This window comes from Acartia tonsa, chromosome 12 (assembly GCF_053477335.1).
Source record: "Acartia tonsa isolate MP-2025a chromosome 12, ASM5347733v1, whole genome shotgun sequence".
NCBI lineage: Eukaryota > Metazoa > Arthropoda > Copepoda > Calanoida > Acartiidae > Acartia > Acartia tonsa.
Genome location: NC_137271.1, coordinates 47,654,994 through 47,670,031, shown reverse-complemented (window position 1 = coordinate 47,670,031; position 15,038 = coordinate 47,654,994). Strand labels below are relative to the sequence as shown.

The 15,038-nt window shown below is 30.8% G+C and overlaps 1 protein-coding gene across 1 annotated transcript; it reads left to right on the top strand.

The window, feature by feature from the left end:
* The first annotated feature begins 967 nt into the window (after positions 1–967).
* Positions 968–7,535, top strand: LOC145333738 (uncharacterized). The gene is made up of 8 exons (XM_080178958.1): positions 968–1,063; positions 1,183–1,272; positions 1,558–1,610; positions 1,810–1,861; positions 2,008–2,046; positions 5,033–5,332; positions 6,666–6,857; positions 7,149–7,535. The coding sequence occupies exons 2-8, from the start codon at positions 1,197–1,199 to the stop codon at positions 7,364–7,366; spliced, it is 930 nt and encodes a 309-aa protein (XP_080035084.1). The 5' UTR covers positions 968–1,063; positions 1,183–1,196; the 3' UTR covers positions 7,367–7,535.
* Positions 7,536–15,038: the final 7,503 nt, after the last annotated feature.

Below are 15,038 nucleotides of genomic sequence, written 5' to 3'. Positions count from 1 at the left end.
ATTGAACCAATCGGGCTCTTCCTAACAGGGTAGCTTCTCATAGGTCCTAGGTAGGTTTATAACTATTTCAGGGGAGGGTACCACCACCCTCCCATGAGAAATCATGAAATCTCGATTTTTTAAAAATATTTGAGAGACTTGAATGAAACATTAGAAGGTATCGTATTTTGAAAGCAATTTTACCCCACTTATAGTTATCAGAATTTAATGATTAATGGCTTATTTTCTTCGTTTTTTAAGGGAAATTATGAAACAACAAAAAAATTACAGTTTTTGTTAAAAAAGTACAGTAAAGTTGAAAATTAAAAACTTAGGTGTCAACATCTAAAAATGGTTTTAGCGCATTTTTCTTATGTTCAAATATTCTACCTTTTGCAAGAATGGCTGCAAAACGCTTCAAAGTTGAGATATAGAGCTATAAATTTATACAGATACTATTGGGGACATGTACTAGAATAGGTCAAAGTTTGAAGGCCATATCTCAATTAGGGAGAAAGTACTGGCCCCCCAAAGTCGACTACTGAAAATCAAATTTTGAGCATAAGAAAAATGCGCTAAAACCATTTTTAGATGTTGTCACCTAAGTTTTTAATTTTCAACTTTACTGTACTTTTTCAACAAAAACTGTAATTTTTTTTGTTGTTTCATAATTTCCCTTAAAAAACGAAGAAAATAAGCCATTAATCATTAAATTCTGATAACTATAAGTGGGGTAAAATTGCTTTCAAAAAAGTGCTCATAAAAAAAAAACACACTGTAGTTTGATTTCTATATTATTAGATTAAGATTTTTTTAAGGTATGATAAAACAGGAAAATTTGACATATGATGTTTAGTTTGATTTTATTTTATTTTTCAAAATTTAGATAGAATTTGAAATATTTCAGGATTATTGTTTAGGCAATATTACTTTAATTGCAGCTGGCTTCCAAAGAGCTGGAATTAATTCTTCACTATTATTTAGATGATGATTTTGACACTGTTTGCCATAATATTTGGGGTTGGAAACTTGAATGCAGATGTTGAGGTTTACAGACCATGGCACCCAAATGTTGTAAGAAAAGGTAAATCTTTTAATAAAATGTTATAGACAAAGATATTATTTCTTGATTCATTTCTTCAAGAGATGCAATAAAACAAATCTTTAAAATTAATTAGTTGATCTTAAGTTGTAAAATTTTAGGCTGGGATTTTACCATGGCTAGAAATCCACCAAAGGACATTGATGACTGTGCACATTACTACTATGCCTGCACTGACTGGGCAGCACCAGGTATTTTATCATGCTTTATTTCTTATCTTAATATTTTTCTCAAATATAGTTCGAGGGTAAACTGAAATCATTGACACCTCTTTTAATGAGTTTGCTTTTGCTTTGGTTACAAAAATTAAGAAAAAGATATAATATAATAATATGATTGATCCACATAATCCTTATAGTAAATTTTCTCTCAAATTAAATGTTTGGAATAAAAAACAAACATCTGTGCCACTCAAAATTAACAATTACACAATTTAAGTTTTAAAAAAAGGATATTCTATATTCTAATTTGATTAGGATGGCCAGAAAATAGAGCCATTTGTGAGAAGCTGTTTAGATTCTGTGATCAGGTATATTTTTTCAATGGAATTTCAATATTATTTAATAACATTCCAAATTTGTTACAGTATGGTTAAAACAGTATGATTATGCTAGTGTTGTTAATAGATAAAAGCCAATGAAATCAACCTTTAAAATCAATATATATGTATTTAATTCAATTGAGTTTAATCTAATTACATTAATAATAATAAAAAAATATTATTTTAGTATTTAAGTGATGGAGAAGCAAAACTTAAACCATTCTTAGTTTTGAATAAGAGTAAGTGCATTTTCCTGAAATATTCAAAAGTCAATCATTATACAACCCAATATATTTCTAAAATTTTTTCTATTATTGAAATTGAAATTTAAGACATATAGCAAATAAAATAAAAAAAAATTTGTTAATAAAAGATAATTATTTAGGCAATTCAACATTCACACCATCTACTCCATTACAATCAGGTAATCAGATAATTTGCAAATTAAATGTATTTTTTACTTTACTGTATTTAAAAAAGACCATATCTAAATACCATATTTTCTATGCTAAACAATTTGGATCTACTTCAGTTCACGGTAAAAAATTGCTGGTAAGCAATATTTTCAAAAACCTATGAATTTTAAACTTATTAGCTGCCAAACACTGTTATAAGCGGCATAAGAAGGCCTACAAATAATCTGGAATAGCCATAAATCAATAATGCATAATTATCTCGCAGTGCAGAGAAATGCGCGAAAAAGACCTATTTTGCACGTTTTTCTTCAGTGAAGCTTTCCCTATGCATCATTGGATCTTAGCTATTCCAGATTATTTGTAGGCCTTCTTATGCTGCTTAAAATAGTGTGCAGGTATGATCTGTACGGTCAGCCGTTTGGCAGCTAACAGCCTTTAAAATTCATAGATGTTTTGCAAGAATTTACTATGTTTTGCAAGAATTTGCTGTTTTGCAAGAATTTGCTATGTGAAGGACAGAAATGCTATGTTTTGTGAGGTTTTGCTATGTGAAGGACAGAAAAGCTTAGTTTTGCAAGATGAAGGACATAAGCAGCCTTCCTAATGTAAGAATTTGTCAGAAAAAGGACATAAGTCACCTCCCTTTAGTTAGATTTTGTTAGATGAAGGACATAAGTAGCCTTCCTTAGACCTATTTCCAGTGACTTCTGTCCTAATTAGGAATGACTTTGTTTTCTTTCCATGATCCAAAAAATGTCATTGAAAAAACTAGAGGGGGGGGGGCTCTTAGAGCCCTCCCCACCCCCAATCTGTAAGGGTTAATGTATTTTTCCCTTTAAACTGTTTTTAACCAATTTTTAAATTATATATCAAAATTATACTATGACACTAGTAGAATCAAACTGAAGAGCCTAAATTTGAATTAAGTTCCCAATAAACTTTTTTGGGGGGATTTAAAAATTAATTTTTACTGTTGCTGTGGTCCTTTTTGATCAGAGCAAAAGGTCTTTTTTTATTTGGGTAAAATTCGTAGCTTTTAGAGTGTTTTGCTTCATAAATATTGTATTCTGGTATAGAGTAAAATTAGGCCTTATGATTTCATCTAAATTAATTCATAAAAAAGTTAGTTATTTACAATATATCAATGAATTAACATTATCATGTTTGTGTTCTATCACTTATTTAAAACACATAAAAATTGGCTGTAAAGGGTTGAATAATGTAAGATGACAACAAATGTTTATGCAATACAACAAATTTATTTTTGTCACATATACAAATATGATATAAAATAAGATTATTCAAACTTATTTTTTTAAATATTTTTAAAAAGTATGTATCTTTTATGTGTATGGTTTTCATTCTTTTCATTTTAATTAAATAAAAAGAATTTAACTACATTGGAAAAAAGTCATTTTGTGAAAACACTCTTTTTTGAAATGTAAAGAATTGAAATTAAAGAAGACTTCTTATTGGTTCAGACTTCAGAATTATATGTTTTATTTATATTTTAGATTTTTCAATGAAATTAATTTAGAAAAAAAAATATTTCCATCGGACAGAGTAACGTTTTTTTTTATTGTATCAATATAAAGTGAATTATATAAATGTTCTAAAAGCCACAATATTACCCCGAGTAAAAAAGACCTTTTGCTCTGGTCAACATGACCAGAGCAACATTAAAAATTAACTTTTAAATCCCCCAAAAAAAGTTTATTGGGGACTTAATTCAAATTTGGGCTCTGCAGTCTGATTCTATAGGTTTCCTAGTATATTTTATACCCCCTATTCAAAAATAGGTTAAAAACAGTTTAATGTATATAAAAAAAGATATTAATGCATGATATTTACATCAACCATAATTAAATATATTCCATGCTAAAGATCTAATTTTTGATAGATTTTGCTAGGTAAAGGACAGAAAAGCTAAATTTTGTTAGATTTTAGTATGATATGAACAGAAAAGCTAGATTTTGTTAGATGAAGTAGCCTTCCTCGCGTTAAAGTTGACAGATGAATGACATAAGTTGCCTACCTTAAGTGAGATAAAGAATTAAGTAACCTTTCTAAGACCACTGAGCAGTGACTTCTGTCCTATTTAATTAAGAATTTTCTTTGTTTCCTTTCCATGATTCAAAGCAGGTAGCTTTGTTACTTTGAACTTTGCTTTTCTGTTTGATATATTTTAACACGTTTGTGCTTAATTTCTTATGGATGTTGTCATCCTTGTTATTAAGTGATTACTTTTAAGGTATAATAATTGTGTGGAGACTTTTCCTTTCCTAACAGTGCACATAGGGGATTTTATTTAAAACCCCCAAACCAAGTTTGAATCATTCTATGAGTATTATGATAACCATATTACATCAGATTTCAAAGGAATCATAAAAATACGCTTTTTAAGTAAGCTTTCTAATGCCAGAAAAAAGCACAAACTAAAATTAGACCTAAATAATTCTAGTTGAAGTCAAGATTTTTTTTTGTTTGTTTTAAAATCAACATTCAAGTAGACAGTATCAGGAAACATGTTTTCATTGTGTGCCACCAGCTAAAAAAACGATATTTGATTACCCAAAGACATAATATAATCGCCTGTACTGGTTTCATGTTATGTCAGCCCAAAAAGCTAGTAAAAGAGTAGCTGCGCTACAGAAAAATTCATATTGCTCTGATAAGTTTAGAAATGCATTCCCTGACCTCAAACATTCTAATTTGACATTTTGAATATGAAATTCGGGCTCCAAATAATTAAATTCCCTTTTTGGTTGATATGCCCCAATGTGCAGTTTTGTAAATCTATATTAAAGTTGTATATTAGAATGTTTTGACAAAATTAATGTACTTTATTTCAATGGATCAGCATTACAATATCTAATTGGAAAAATTCTCTAAAATGTATTCTTTGGCCAAAATTTCTCATTTCTCAGAAATTTGTATGCAAAGTTTGAAATGTATATTTTTGTTTAAAAGATTGAGACCTATTTTTAATTCAAGGAATATCAACTTCAACAATAACAACAACAACAACAACAACAACAACAACAACAACAACAACATCAACATCAACAACAACAACAACTACAACAACAACAACAACAACAACAACAACAACAACATCAACAACATCAACAACAACAACAACAACAACAACTACAACAACTACAACTACAACAACAACAACAACGACTACAACAACAACAACAACAACAACAACTACAACAACTACAACTACAACAACAACTACAACTACAACAACAACAACTACTACAACTACAACAACCACTACTACAACAGGTAATCTAAAGAGCAATAATTTTTGGCTATAGGGACAGGGGATTGTACACATAAAGAAATAGTTATTTCGTGCATTGTATTATAAACAGCTTTCTGAGGATATTCAATGTACTATATATTAACCCTTAACGGTCGGGGGGGGGGGGGGGCGTTGAATGCCCCCCCATCCGGTTTTTTCTATCTCATTTTCTGTGTGTGAAAGATAAAGAGCCCAAACTGCGTGACTTTTAAAGTTTGGGTATTACACATAACTGAGAGTTGGAATTTTTTGAATATCTCCATCCTGGCGGGCACAGGATGCCAGCAAACCTGGCAGGGTCATCCAGGTAAAGAGCAAAAATATTTTTTTGACTTAAACAAAGTATTTTATCTTGCCAAAATACTAAAATATCCTCTAGTAGTACATCCTCATATGAAATACAGGTGTTTAAGTCAATTTCAGGTTCCAGGTATGATCCTGCAGGTCCTGATCCTCCAGGTCTCCAGAAATCTTTAAAAGGCTCCTGTGGCCTTAATTTTTGACTTAGAGACTTCAAATTTTAAACTTAAGCTTTTCTTACATGTCTTCATAACGTATTAAAATTTCATAAAGATCCACCGCCGTTTTCCCGCCGACCGCCGACTGCGGCGGCTGGCAGCTGCCAAGTACAGCTGCGGCCACTGAAATTTATATTTTGACATTTCAAATATAAAATTTACATAAAGATAAACATTTTCTGCAAAAAAATTGTTCTTCTAGCTTCAAAAATAAGAAAATTACAGCCGTTTGAAATTTTTAAGTAAAATAGGACCTAAAAACAAAGGTTGTTAAATAAAAGGGTGAAGGAAGCGAAAATTGACTTTGTCTTACTTAAGATCGGAAATTCATCATAACACAGGGGACTTGTACAAAAAAATTTAGCCCTCTAGCTCTAATAGGAACTGAGATAATATGGGGGGGCGTTTAACGCCCCCCCTTCCCCCCGACTGATTAAGGTGCGGCAAGGGGCCCGACTGTTATAGGTTAAAGATTTTTATAGTCCTGAGATGCCGAAGGCATGGGCTATGTATTGACAACTGGATATAATACAATGCTAGAAATATAATTTCTTACTTTTTTATATGTTCAAGTATAAAAATGTTAAACTTAACTGGCGAATAATTTGGGTTATATTGGCTATGATATTTTATTTGTTTCTCATCCTGTTATATAAAGTAGTAAGCATCCTTTGTTTGTAATGAAGGATCTTGCACACATTATGCAGAAAAATGCTCTGTAAGCAAACATTTGCAAATTAAACTTTTTAGTTGATCTGTATACCTGTAGGTGCTTATAAAATATATCTATATTTAGTGCCAAACCAGTGTTCCAATTACAATACCCTCTACTCTAATAAAAGAAGATATGATTTTGGATATATTGGACCTCCAGGAAGAGCAAGCTGTGATCTAAACAGTTATTCTAAAAAGCACATTGACTGGCAAGGATCTAGTTGGTACCGTTTTACATCATCTGCTGGAAACAAGCTTGTTGAATCGGGACCAGGTAAAGATTGTGCTGTATTTATAGTGATTTATAGTACCCACCCTGCTGATCACTGTCTTTGTTACAAAAATTGTATTGGCTATAATGATATCATTGTCACCAAGAGGGCCAAAATGGAATGGAAGATTACATACATATAAATCAGCCAAAATTATATTATTATATAAACCTTCAATACCTTCTAAATCTTGAATAAATTTTTAAGAAGACATTACAATAATTTGCATAAAAGGTTAACATATATTCTAATTTTGACTATTAAGTTAGGTTAAAAGTAATTCTTTTTTTAAGGAAAGTTTAATTGTGACACAGATGCAGCTGGATGGAACTATTCAGGAACAAGGCATATTGCGATTGGAGAAACAAAAAAAATAGATATCTGTTTTGACTGGACTAAAGAATGTTGGAAGAAATTAGAAGGCAGGGCAACAAATTGTGGTTCATATTTTGTGTACTTCCTGCCTGATGTACCCCATTGTTGGATGGGATATTGTGGCCGAACATACTAATTTGATCTAGAAAACCCATGACATTATTGTAAAGTATTGTTAAATCTTTTTGGCTGTTCCTTTTGAATTTGTGACTTAATTATCTCATTTTATTTTGCTACTAACAATCATATTACTTTATAAGATGTTCTTTTTAGGCTTTTAAAATCAATAAATTGTTAACAATGAATTCCTATTTAAATTAATTATTCTATAATATCATAAGTATGGATGTCTGCATCTTGACTTTTTTCTAATTAATTCTCATTGAAGAGATAGAACAAGGATGACAACATCCATAAGTAGCGAAGCTAAAAATTATAAATGGATGTCGGAAAAAAAAATGCTATGAAACAGTTTCATACAATAAACATTAATCTTGATAAAATAGGGAAATAAGGAAACCTTAAAAATCACGCAACCTTAAAAACCACAAAAATTTTAAAATCTAGGAATCAATCTAGCATCGCAATTTATAGACAAATCTTAATGAAACTTGATAAAAATATGTAGAATATGAGCATATTCAATTCCCAATAATTTCAGCCGCAAATCATGAATAGGAATCGAGAAAACCACAGAAAACCTAACAATCTAGGAATTGATCTAGCACCCCAACTAATAGAAAAACCGTAATAAAACTTAAAGAAAATATGTAGAATGTAAATCTAAACAATCCCTGAAAATTTCATCCCATTATCTTAAAAAGTTGAGAAAATTACAAAAACATAAAAATCTAGGAATTGATCTAGCACCCCAAACAACAGACAGATGGACAAAATAATGTATAGATTAGATGGGCATATGTTATAAGAATCTTCCACGTTTCCCCCACTTTGTCTCAGACGGACAGACAGACGGACATTTGGAATTATAGAGAAGCTTTGCTACTAATAAGAGGATATTAATAATATAAATAATAAAATTATTTTTCTCCTAATTACCATGTGTACAATTCTCATCTTTGCTTTATTGTATAATATACTACAATATGGAAGGGCATTTTTTGCGCATAATTTTTATTAAAATGTGTGTTTTCTAATCTAGCAAGGCATGGCAAGATCCTTGTTTTGTTCATGACAGGCTAACAGCTTGTAGACCAGCTATGCTGCAAGGAAAAAAATCTTATTGAATAAAGTGGTGTATTTCAGATGATCAGATCATGATACATGGGTTACAATACATGCACATTGCATGGCATATAGCCCAAAGCTCTTCCCTTCCCTCAACAGTTTTGCACCTCTGATGACTATTCTTCTAGCCATTATATTGCTAAAGTTAAAGCTTTATTGTGAACTAATTAAGACGAGCGGACAAATGTACAAAAAGACGTTGTAAAATTGTACTAAAACAATTTGTTATTCTTTTCATTTAGGACAGGAGCATAGAAAAAAAGATACTAGTTAATTAAATCTAGCTAAACTGCAATAGATTGAGAAGAGGGTTCCAGAGAGGGAGGGGACATTGGGCTGTTTATTACAATTGTTTATTGAAAAGTTTTACAATAGTATTTTCCCATTTCTTAGCTTAATTACTTTTAAGACTTTTATTGAATTTTGATTGGTTGGTTCATTAATTTAAGTGTCCAAACGTTTTAACCACTTAAAAAAACACTAAAAAGGTAGTTAAGAAATCTTTTTAGAAAGGCAGATAAAAATCTTTATATATATGTAAATATTTGTCGCCCCTTGTCCCCTTCCTCCCTTCAAAAAAAGTCTTTGTAGATTTTGTTTTGAAAGGTCATTTTTTACGTGTTTATATTATTCTAATTTTTGCCACTGAAAAGACTGTGTGATGACTCTCAAACCACTTTTCTGAAATAAATTAGCAGTTTTCATAATTTTACTATTATTGTTACAATGTGTTTTGATAAAGCTGGAAAGGTAAAAAAAAATGAGATTTAATATTTATATTTTCTATATTCTGACGGACAGACATAGTGACATATATTGTGAAGAATAGAGAATTTTGAAACAAAAATATAATTAATGGATGAGAAGTGTTTCAATTGGATCAAACTACACAACAAAACTTAAAATCATAAAATAAATTTACATAAATTTAGATGTCCATAACATAAAAATTTTAAACATGTAGACTAAATGTAAGTAGTATAATTTTCTAACCATCTAATGAAGCCATAAAAAGATGAAGTGTTTTTTTGGAACAAATATTTGATTAATTCAAACCACTTACTAATAAAAGAAATCAATAAGCAACATCTTATTTTCATCTTTTTGTACAAGAAACAAATATTTTACAGTTTTTACCCCAAAAACCTTTCAATTCCAGTTCCAATGATATGTGTATAGAGACTGGGGTCTCTTTGCATTTCAAGTTGTTTGGTCAGTATAATGACCTTGGAAATTATTCTAGGTCTATAAATTTTTCTAAAATCATATGATATGGAAAAACAGTTTTTTGTTAAAATGCTAAATATTTCTTTTTTTTGTACAAAATGCCCCAAGCCATTTCAGAAATAAATATATTGCTTATTAATTTCTAACACTTTTAAGTGGGTAAAATTAAGAATTACTTTTGTTCCATTAAAAAAGCACAATGTAGTAAAAAGATGATTGTAAAAACATCTATTTAGACGAAGTCTACTATACTTTTTGAACATTGTCATTATCTTTTTTATTGTAAGGATTTTTATGGTTCAATTTCTGAATTGTTTTAAACAAAAAGGTTTTGTGAATTTATACAAAGCTAAAGAGTGTGATCAAAAAATATTGGTCTGTTGTAGTTTTCCATAGTTTACGTATTCTTATTTCTAAAATAATTTTAAGAGAGATATTTGTGATTTTCTTTCTAATCAAGGTTGCGTGATTAAAAAATATATCATTCTCTACATGATATTTTTTGTTTCTGAATTGATTTAAAGAGATTTCCTAACTTATTTTTACATAATTAGTATAATGAGTGAAAATGTGTTGGCTACTCTGTACTTATTAGTGAAGTGTTTTTGTAACTACAGGGCTCTGATCCAGTGATCATCCTTACTTAGAATAAACTAACCTAAACTAGAATTAAAAACATTTCTGCATTGAAACATGCATATTGATATAACTTTTTTATAAGTTTTATGTCAATATTGTGCCACAAAAAAAATCCAGCAATTTTAAATGGAATTTATTTACTTTGGATTAAAAAATGATACTACCCTTTGTTACCTAATGGACCACATGGACTACACTGTTAAGAAGCAATTTTTTTAAGAAAAGAAAAAAAGAAAAAATTTACTAATATTCCAGGATCTAAAGGGATAAGACAATGGCCGATAAATTGATATATGCTACATATGTTTAACAACTACTGAAGATGACAATTAGTGGTTAAAACAATTAAAATTCGATAAAATTCCCCAAAGTTGTTAATCCAATAAATAAGAAAACTTTGGGGACTGTATCATAAACAGCCCAATGTTCACTCCCTTCCTGCTATGATATAAAGAATAATCATAAAATATATAATAAGATACAAATAAATCATAAAATAGCATGAAATAAAAAAAAACTAACAACTAAATTATATTTGCCCAACTTTACAGCAAAGCTTTTTATGGGTTATGTGAAAGGTATACTATTTTGGGAAAGGGTACGATTATCCTCCTAAAAGAAATAACCTCTTAGTAAATAGTGACTTAAGTTTCCCAAGATGCCTATAGGAGCGTAGCCACTGGATATCATTATATCAACAAGGCTATTGGTAACCTGTCGGCTTGCAATTGGGACAAGTGAAATTGAAAGAAAGATGCATTTAAACTGCATTTGACTTTACTACTTATGGACTTTTTCATCCTTGTTTGTTTCTGATTTTCAGTATTAAGAAGTGCGAATTTTAAAAATGTAAATATCTGCAAAAACTGATATTTTGACAGATATTTCAATGGATTTTAAGGGGGAAATTAGGGAGGTAAATTATGATCAAATACAAACCAAAACAAATGTCAACTTGAGTCAGTTAGGGAAGAGGACACTTGTAGAGAAAATCTAAATATAAATAAGGATGACAACCTCCATAAGTAGCGAAGCACAAAATGTAATATGAAATAGACAAACGGATAAAGTGAGGTATAGTGCAGATTATATATGATCATAACAAAGAAAAGTAAGGATTTCATATTTTATTTGGTCTGATATAAAACATAAAAATTTTAATTAAATAATAGTTTATATCGCAGCTGGTCTATATAATCATCTTTTTAATTCCAAAAGAAAAGAAAGATAGAGAATATGCAAAAACTTAACACCTTACAGTCAGGCCCCTTGCCGCACCTTAATCGGTCGATGGGGGGAGGGGGCGTTCAACGCCCCCCCTTATTATCTCAGTTCCTATTAGAGCTAGAGGGCTAAATTTTTTTTGTGCAAGTCTATGGTTTGATTATGAATTTCCGACCTTTCATAAGTCTAAGTCAATTTTCGCTTCCTTCACCCTTTCATTTAACAACCTTTGTTTTTAGGTCTTTTTTTACTTAAAAATTTCAAACGGCTGTAACTTTCTTATTTTTTAAGCTAGAAGAAATTTTTTTTTCCAGAAAATGTTTTTTTTTGCGTAAATTTTACATTAGAAATATCAAATATAAGTTTCAGCGGCCGCAGCTGTACTTGGCAGCTGCCAGCCGCCACAGTCGGCGGTCGGCGGAAAAACGATGGCGGATCTTCATGAAATTTTAATACGTTATGTAGACATGTAAGAAAAGCTTAGGTTTAATATTTGAAGTCTCTAAGTCAAAAAATACGGCCACAGGAGCCTTTTAAAGATTTCTGGAGACCTGGAGGATCAGGACCTGCAGGATCATACCTGGAACCTGAAAGTGACTTGAACACCTGTATTTTATATGTACTACTAGAGAATTTTTTAGTATTTTGGTATGATAAAATGCTTTGTTTTAGTCAAAAAAATATTTTTGCTCTTTACCTGGATGACCCTGCCAGGTTTGCTGGCATCCTGTGCCCGCCAGGATGGAGATATTCAAAAAATTCCAACTTTCAGTTATGTGTCATACCCATACTTAAAAAGTCAAGCAGTTTGGGCTCTTTATCTTTCACACACAGAAAATGAGATAGAAAAAACCGGATGGGGGGCGTTCAATGCCCCCCCCCCCAACCATTAAGGGTTAAAAAGGGTTTATGTCTAAAATTTTATTAAAAGAAACCCGGCTAAAAAACAGTCAGCCTACAATTGATTTTTATACCTAATTATAGTGTATATTGAAGGGAATATTGGCATTAAGTTTCAACCATGTATCTTTTGTAGGAGCTGAGAAAATATGTTGTAAAAGCTAAAAGTGGCAAAAAAATCTGCTTAAAAAGCAGTCCAACCCCTGTGGATGTTTTATAGTTAATTATGCTCCTTAATGTTAGGAATGTTGACAAAAAAAATTCTGCATTGTATCTTGAACATGAACCCAGAAAATCATGTTTCCCCCACTTCCTAACTGACGGAGAGACAGACGGATGGACGGACATTCGGAATTATAGAGTAGCTTTGCTACTAAAAATGAATACTAAATTACTATTACGTAAGAAGTAGGAGTTTCTTGCACTACTCAAGTCAAGATCTGAAAATGAAATATTTTTATAAAAATTAACATAAATTAAGATGTAATCAACATGAGAAAAAAATCTGCAATCTGAAAATTATGCAGTGAAAATTTATACAAATAAGTATAATCTATATTACAAAGTAGAACGATGTCTGTCTGTTTGTCTGTTTGTACCAAAGGATCTTGCTAACCACTGAACCGATTGGGTTCTCCTAGCCTTTACAGGGTAGCTTCTTATATGTCCAGGGAAGGTTTAAAACTATTTTCTTGGGGGTTGGGACACCCCTAATTCCCCCAAAAATCAAAAATAGCCCTACCCTCAAAAAAAAATATTTTTTTTTCTTTTTTAAACTAAAATTGAAATAGCGGGGTCGACTACCCCCTTCCCCCCTACACACACAAAAAGAAAATTCCCCCCAAAAATATTTTTTTAAATCTAAATTACAAAAAATTAGGTTGATCAAACGGCAAAGCCCCAAAAGGCTGACTGACGGTCAGTCTTTAATTCTAAAGTGTAGTTTTAGTTACTAAAAAAAATATTATATCTAAAATGCAAATTTTAAAATGCAATAAAAATAAGTTATGTAAGAAGTGGGAGTTTCAAACACAATAAGCCTAGGTAACAAAGCAAACTTTTTTACCAAAACGAATTAGAAATTAGTAAGAATTTGAATAAAATTATTTACTTGTACAAAAGTATGTGTGTCTGTCTGTGTGCAACAATGAATCTCACTAACTGCTGCACCAATTTGCTTCTTCTTGATGATGAAGCACATCAAGGTCCAGGGAATTTTAAAACTGATAGCTATTTTAGGCTTAGGTGACAAAGGCTAGTTCTATGAAAACAAAACAAAAGCTAACATTATTTATTATGGGGATATGATTTAGCCAATCAATTCCATTTAAAATTGCTGAAAATTCAGATTTTATGATGTACAAATTTGGCATAAAACTTGTTTTGTCATGTAAATAAAGGAAAATTTTCCCTTAGAATTGTTTGTCAGAATCATGGTCCCTTGTCCCTGATAATTTATTGAAAGGAAAAAATACATACTTTTAAATATGAATGATAAATTTGGCTTAGATAAAAAGTGGGAGTGTTAAACTCAGCCTTAGTAACAAATTATAAAATCAAGCAGAAGTTTAAACAATCTACCTAGGTAACAAAACAATAAAAATAAAAAGAAATTAACATAAATTAAGGTTTGAGAAAAATACTAAAAAAATAATTCATTGTAAAAATACTATAAAATTAGGTAAGCAGTGGGCATAGGCAATAGTGTAAAAAACAAACAGCTGTAGAATTTTGATTCTGACTTATTTGACCCCCTGCTATTTCAGAAACCAGAAAGTTATTAATACAAAAATTTGACTGATATTAAAATCAAGAAGATTGGAATAAATTTACCATGAATGGATGTATCCAAAAAATGGTCCACAAAAGTTACACATTTAACCCTTAACGGTCAGGGGGGGGAAGGCGCCCCCCCCATCTGTTTTTTTCTATCTCATTTTCTGTGTAAAAGATAAAAAGCCCAAAAGCAAAAATATTTTTTTGACTTAAAAAAAGCATTTTATCTTACCAAAATACTAAAATATCCTCTAGTAGTACATCCTCATATTAAATACAGGTGTTAAAGTCAATCTCCTGCAGATCGCCAATTTGCAAAATTTGTACAAATTCGTAAAAAAAAATGAGAGGGGGATTTTTTTGGTTTTTAGGGGGTTGGAGGTGTCCCACCCACCAAGAAAATAGCCTAAAACCACCACAGGACCAGTATTTATACTCCCCAAAGAGTAGAATCCAATCGGTTCACTGGTTACCAAGATCTTAAGGGACAGACAGACGGACGGGTGGATGGATGGATGGACAGACAAACATTGTACTACTTTGTAATATAGATTCTAAGAACCCAGATAGCAGTAGTAGGTAAAACTTAATTTTTACAGCATTAGTTTTATGTAACTAACCTATATTAGAGATTTTTTTCCAAAACTAATGTTTGAAGTTAATCTGATTTAATTCAACATTTTTACCCCTTTTACTCAAGCCATCCTATTTCAAAATTAGTACTTTATTCTAATCTGAAAAAAAAAATTATGCTGATGGTAATTCCAAATATAATACCAACAAAAACGCCTCCC

What these genes read in the sequence shown, in the direction of transcription:
- LOC145333738 (XM_080178958.1), top strand. Translation starts at nt 1,197, where the DNA reads ATGGCTAGAAATCCACCAAAGGACATTGATGACTGTGCACATTACTAC. An exon ending in ATTCTTAGTTTTGAATAAGA is followed by an intron (nt 1,862 to 2,007) that starts GTAAGTGCATTT and finishes ATAATTATTTAG; the next exon opens with GCAATTCAACATTCACACCA. An exon ending in ATCTACTCCATTACAATCAG is followed by an intron (nt 2,047 to 5,032) that starts GTAATCAGATAA and finishes TTTTAATTCAAG; the next exon opens with GAATATCAACTTCAACAATA.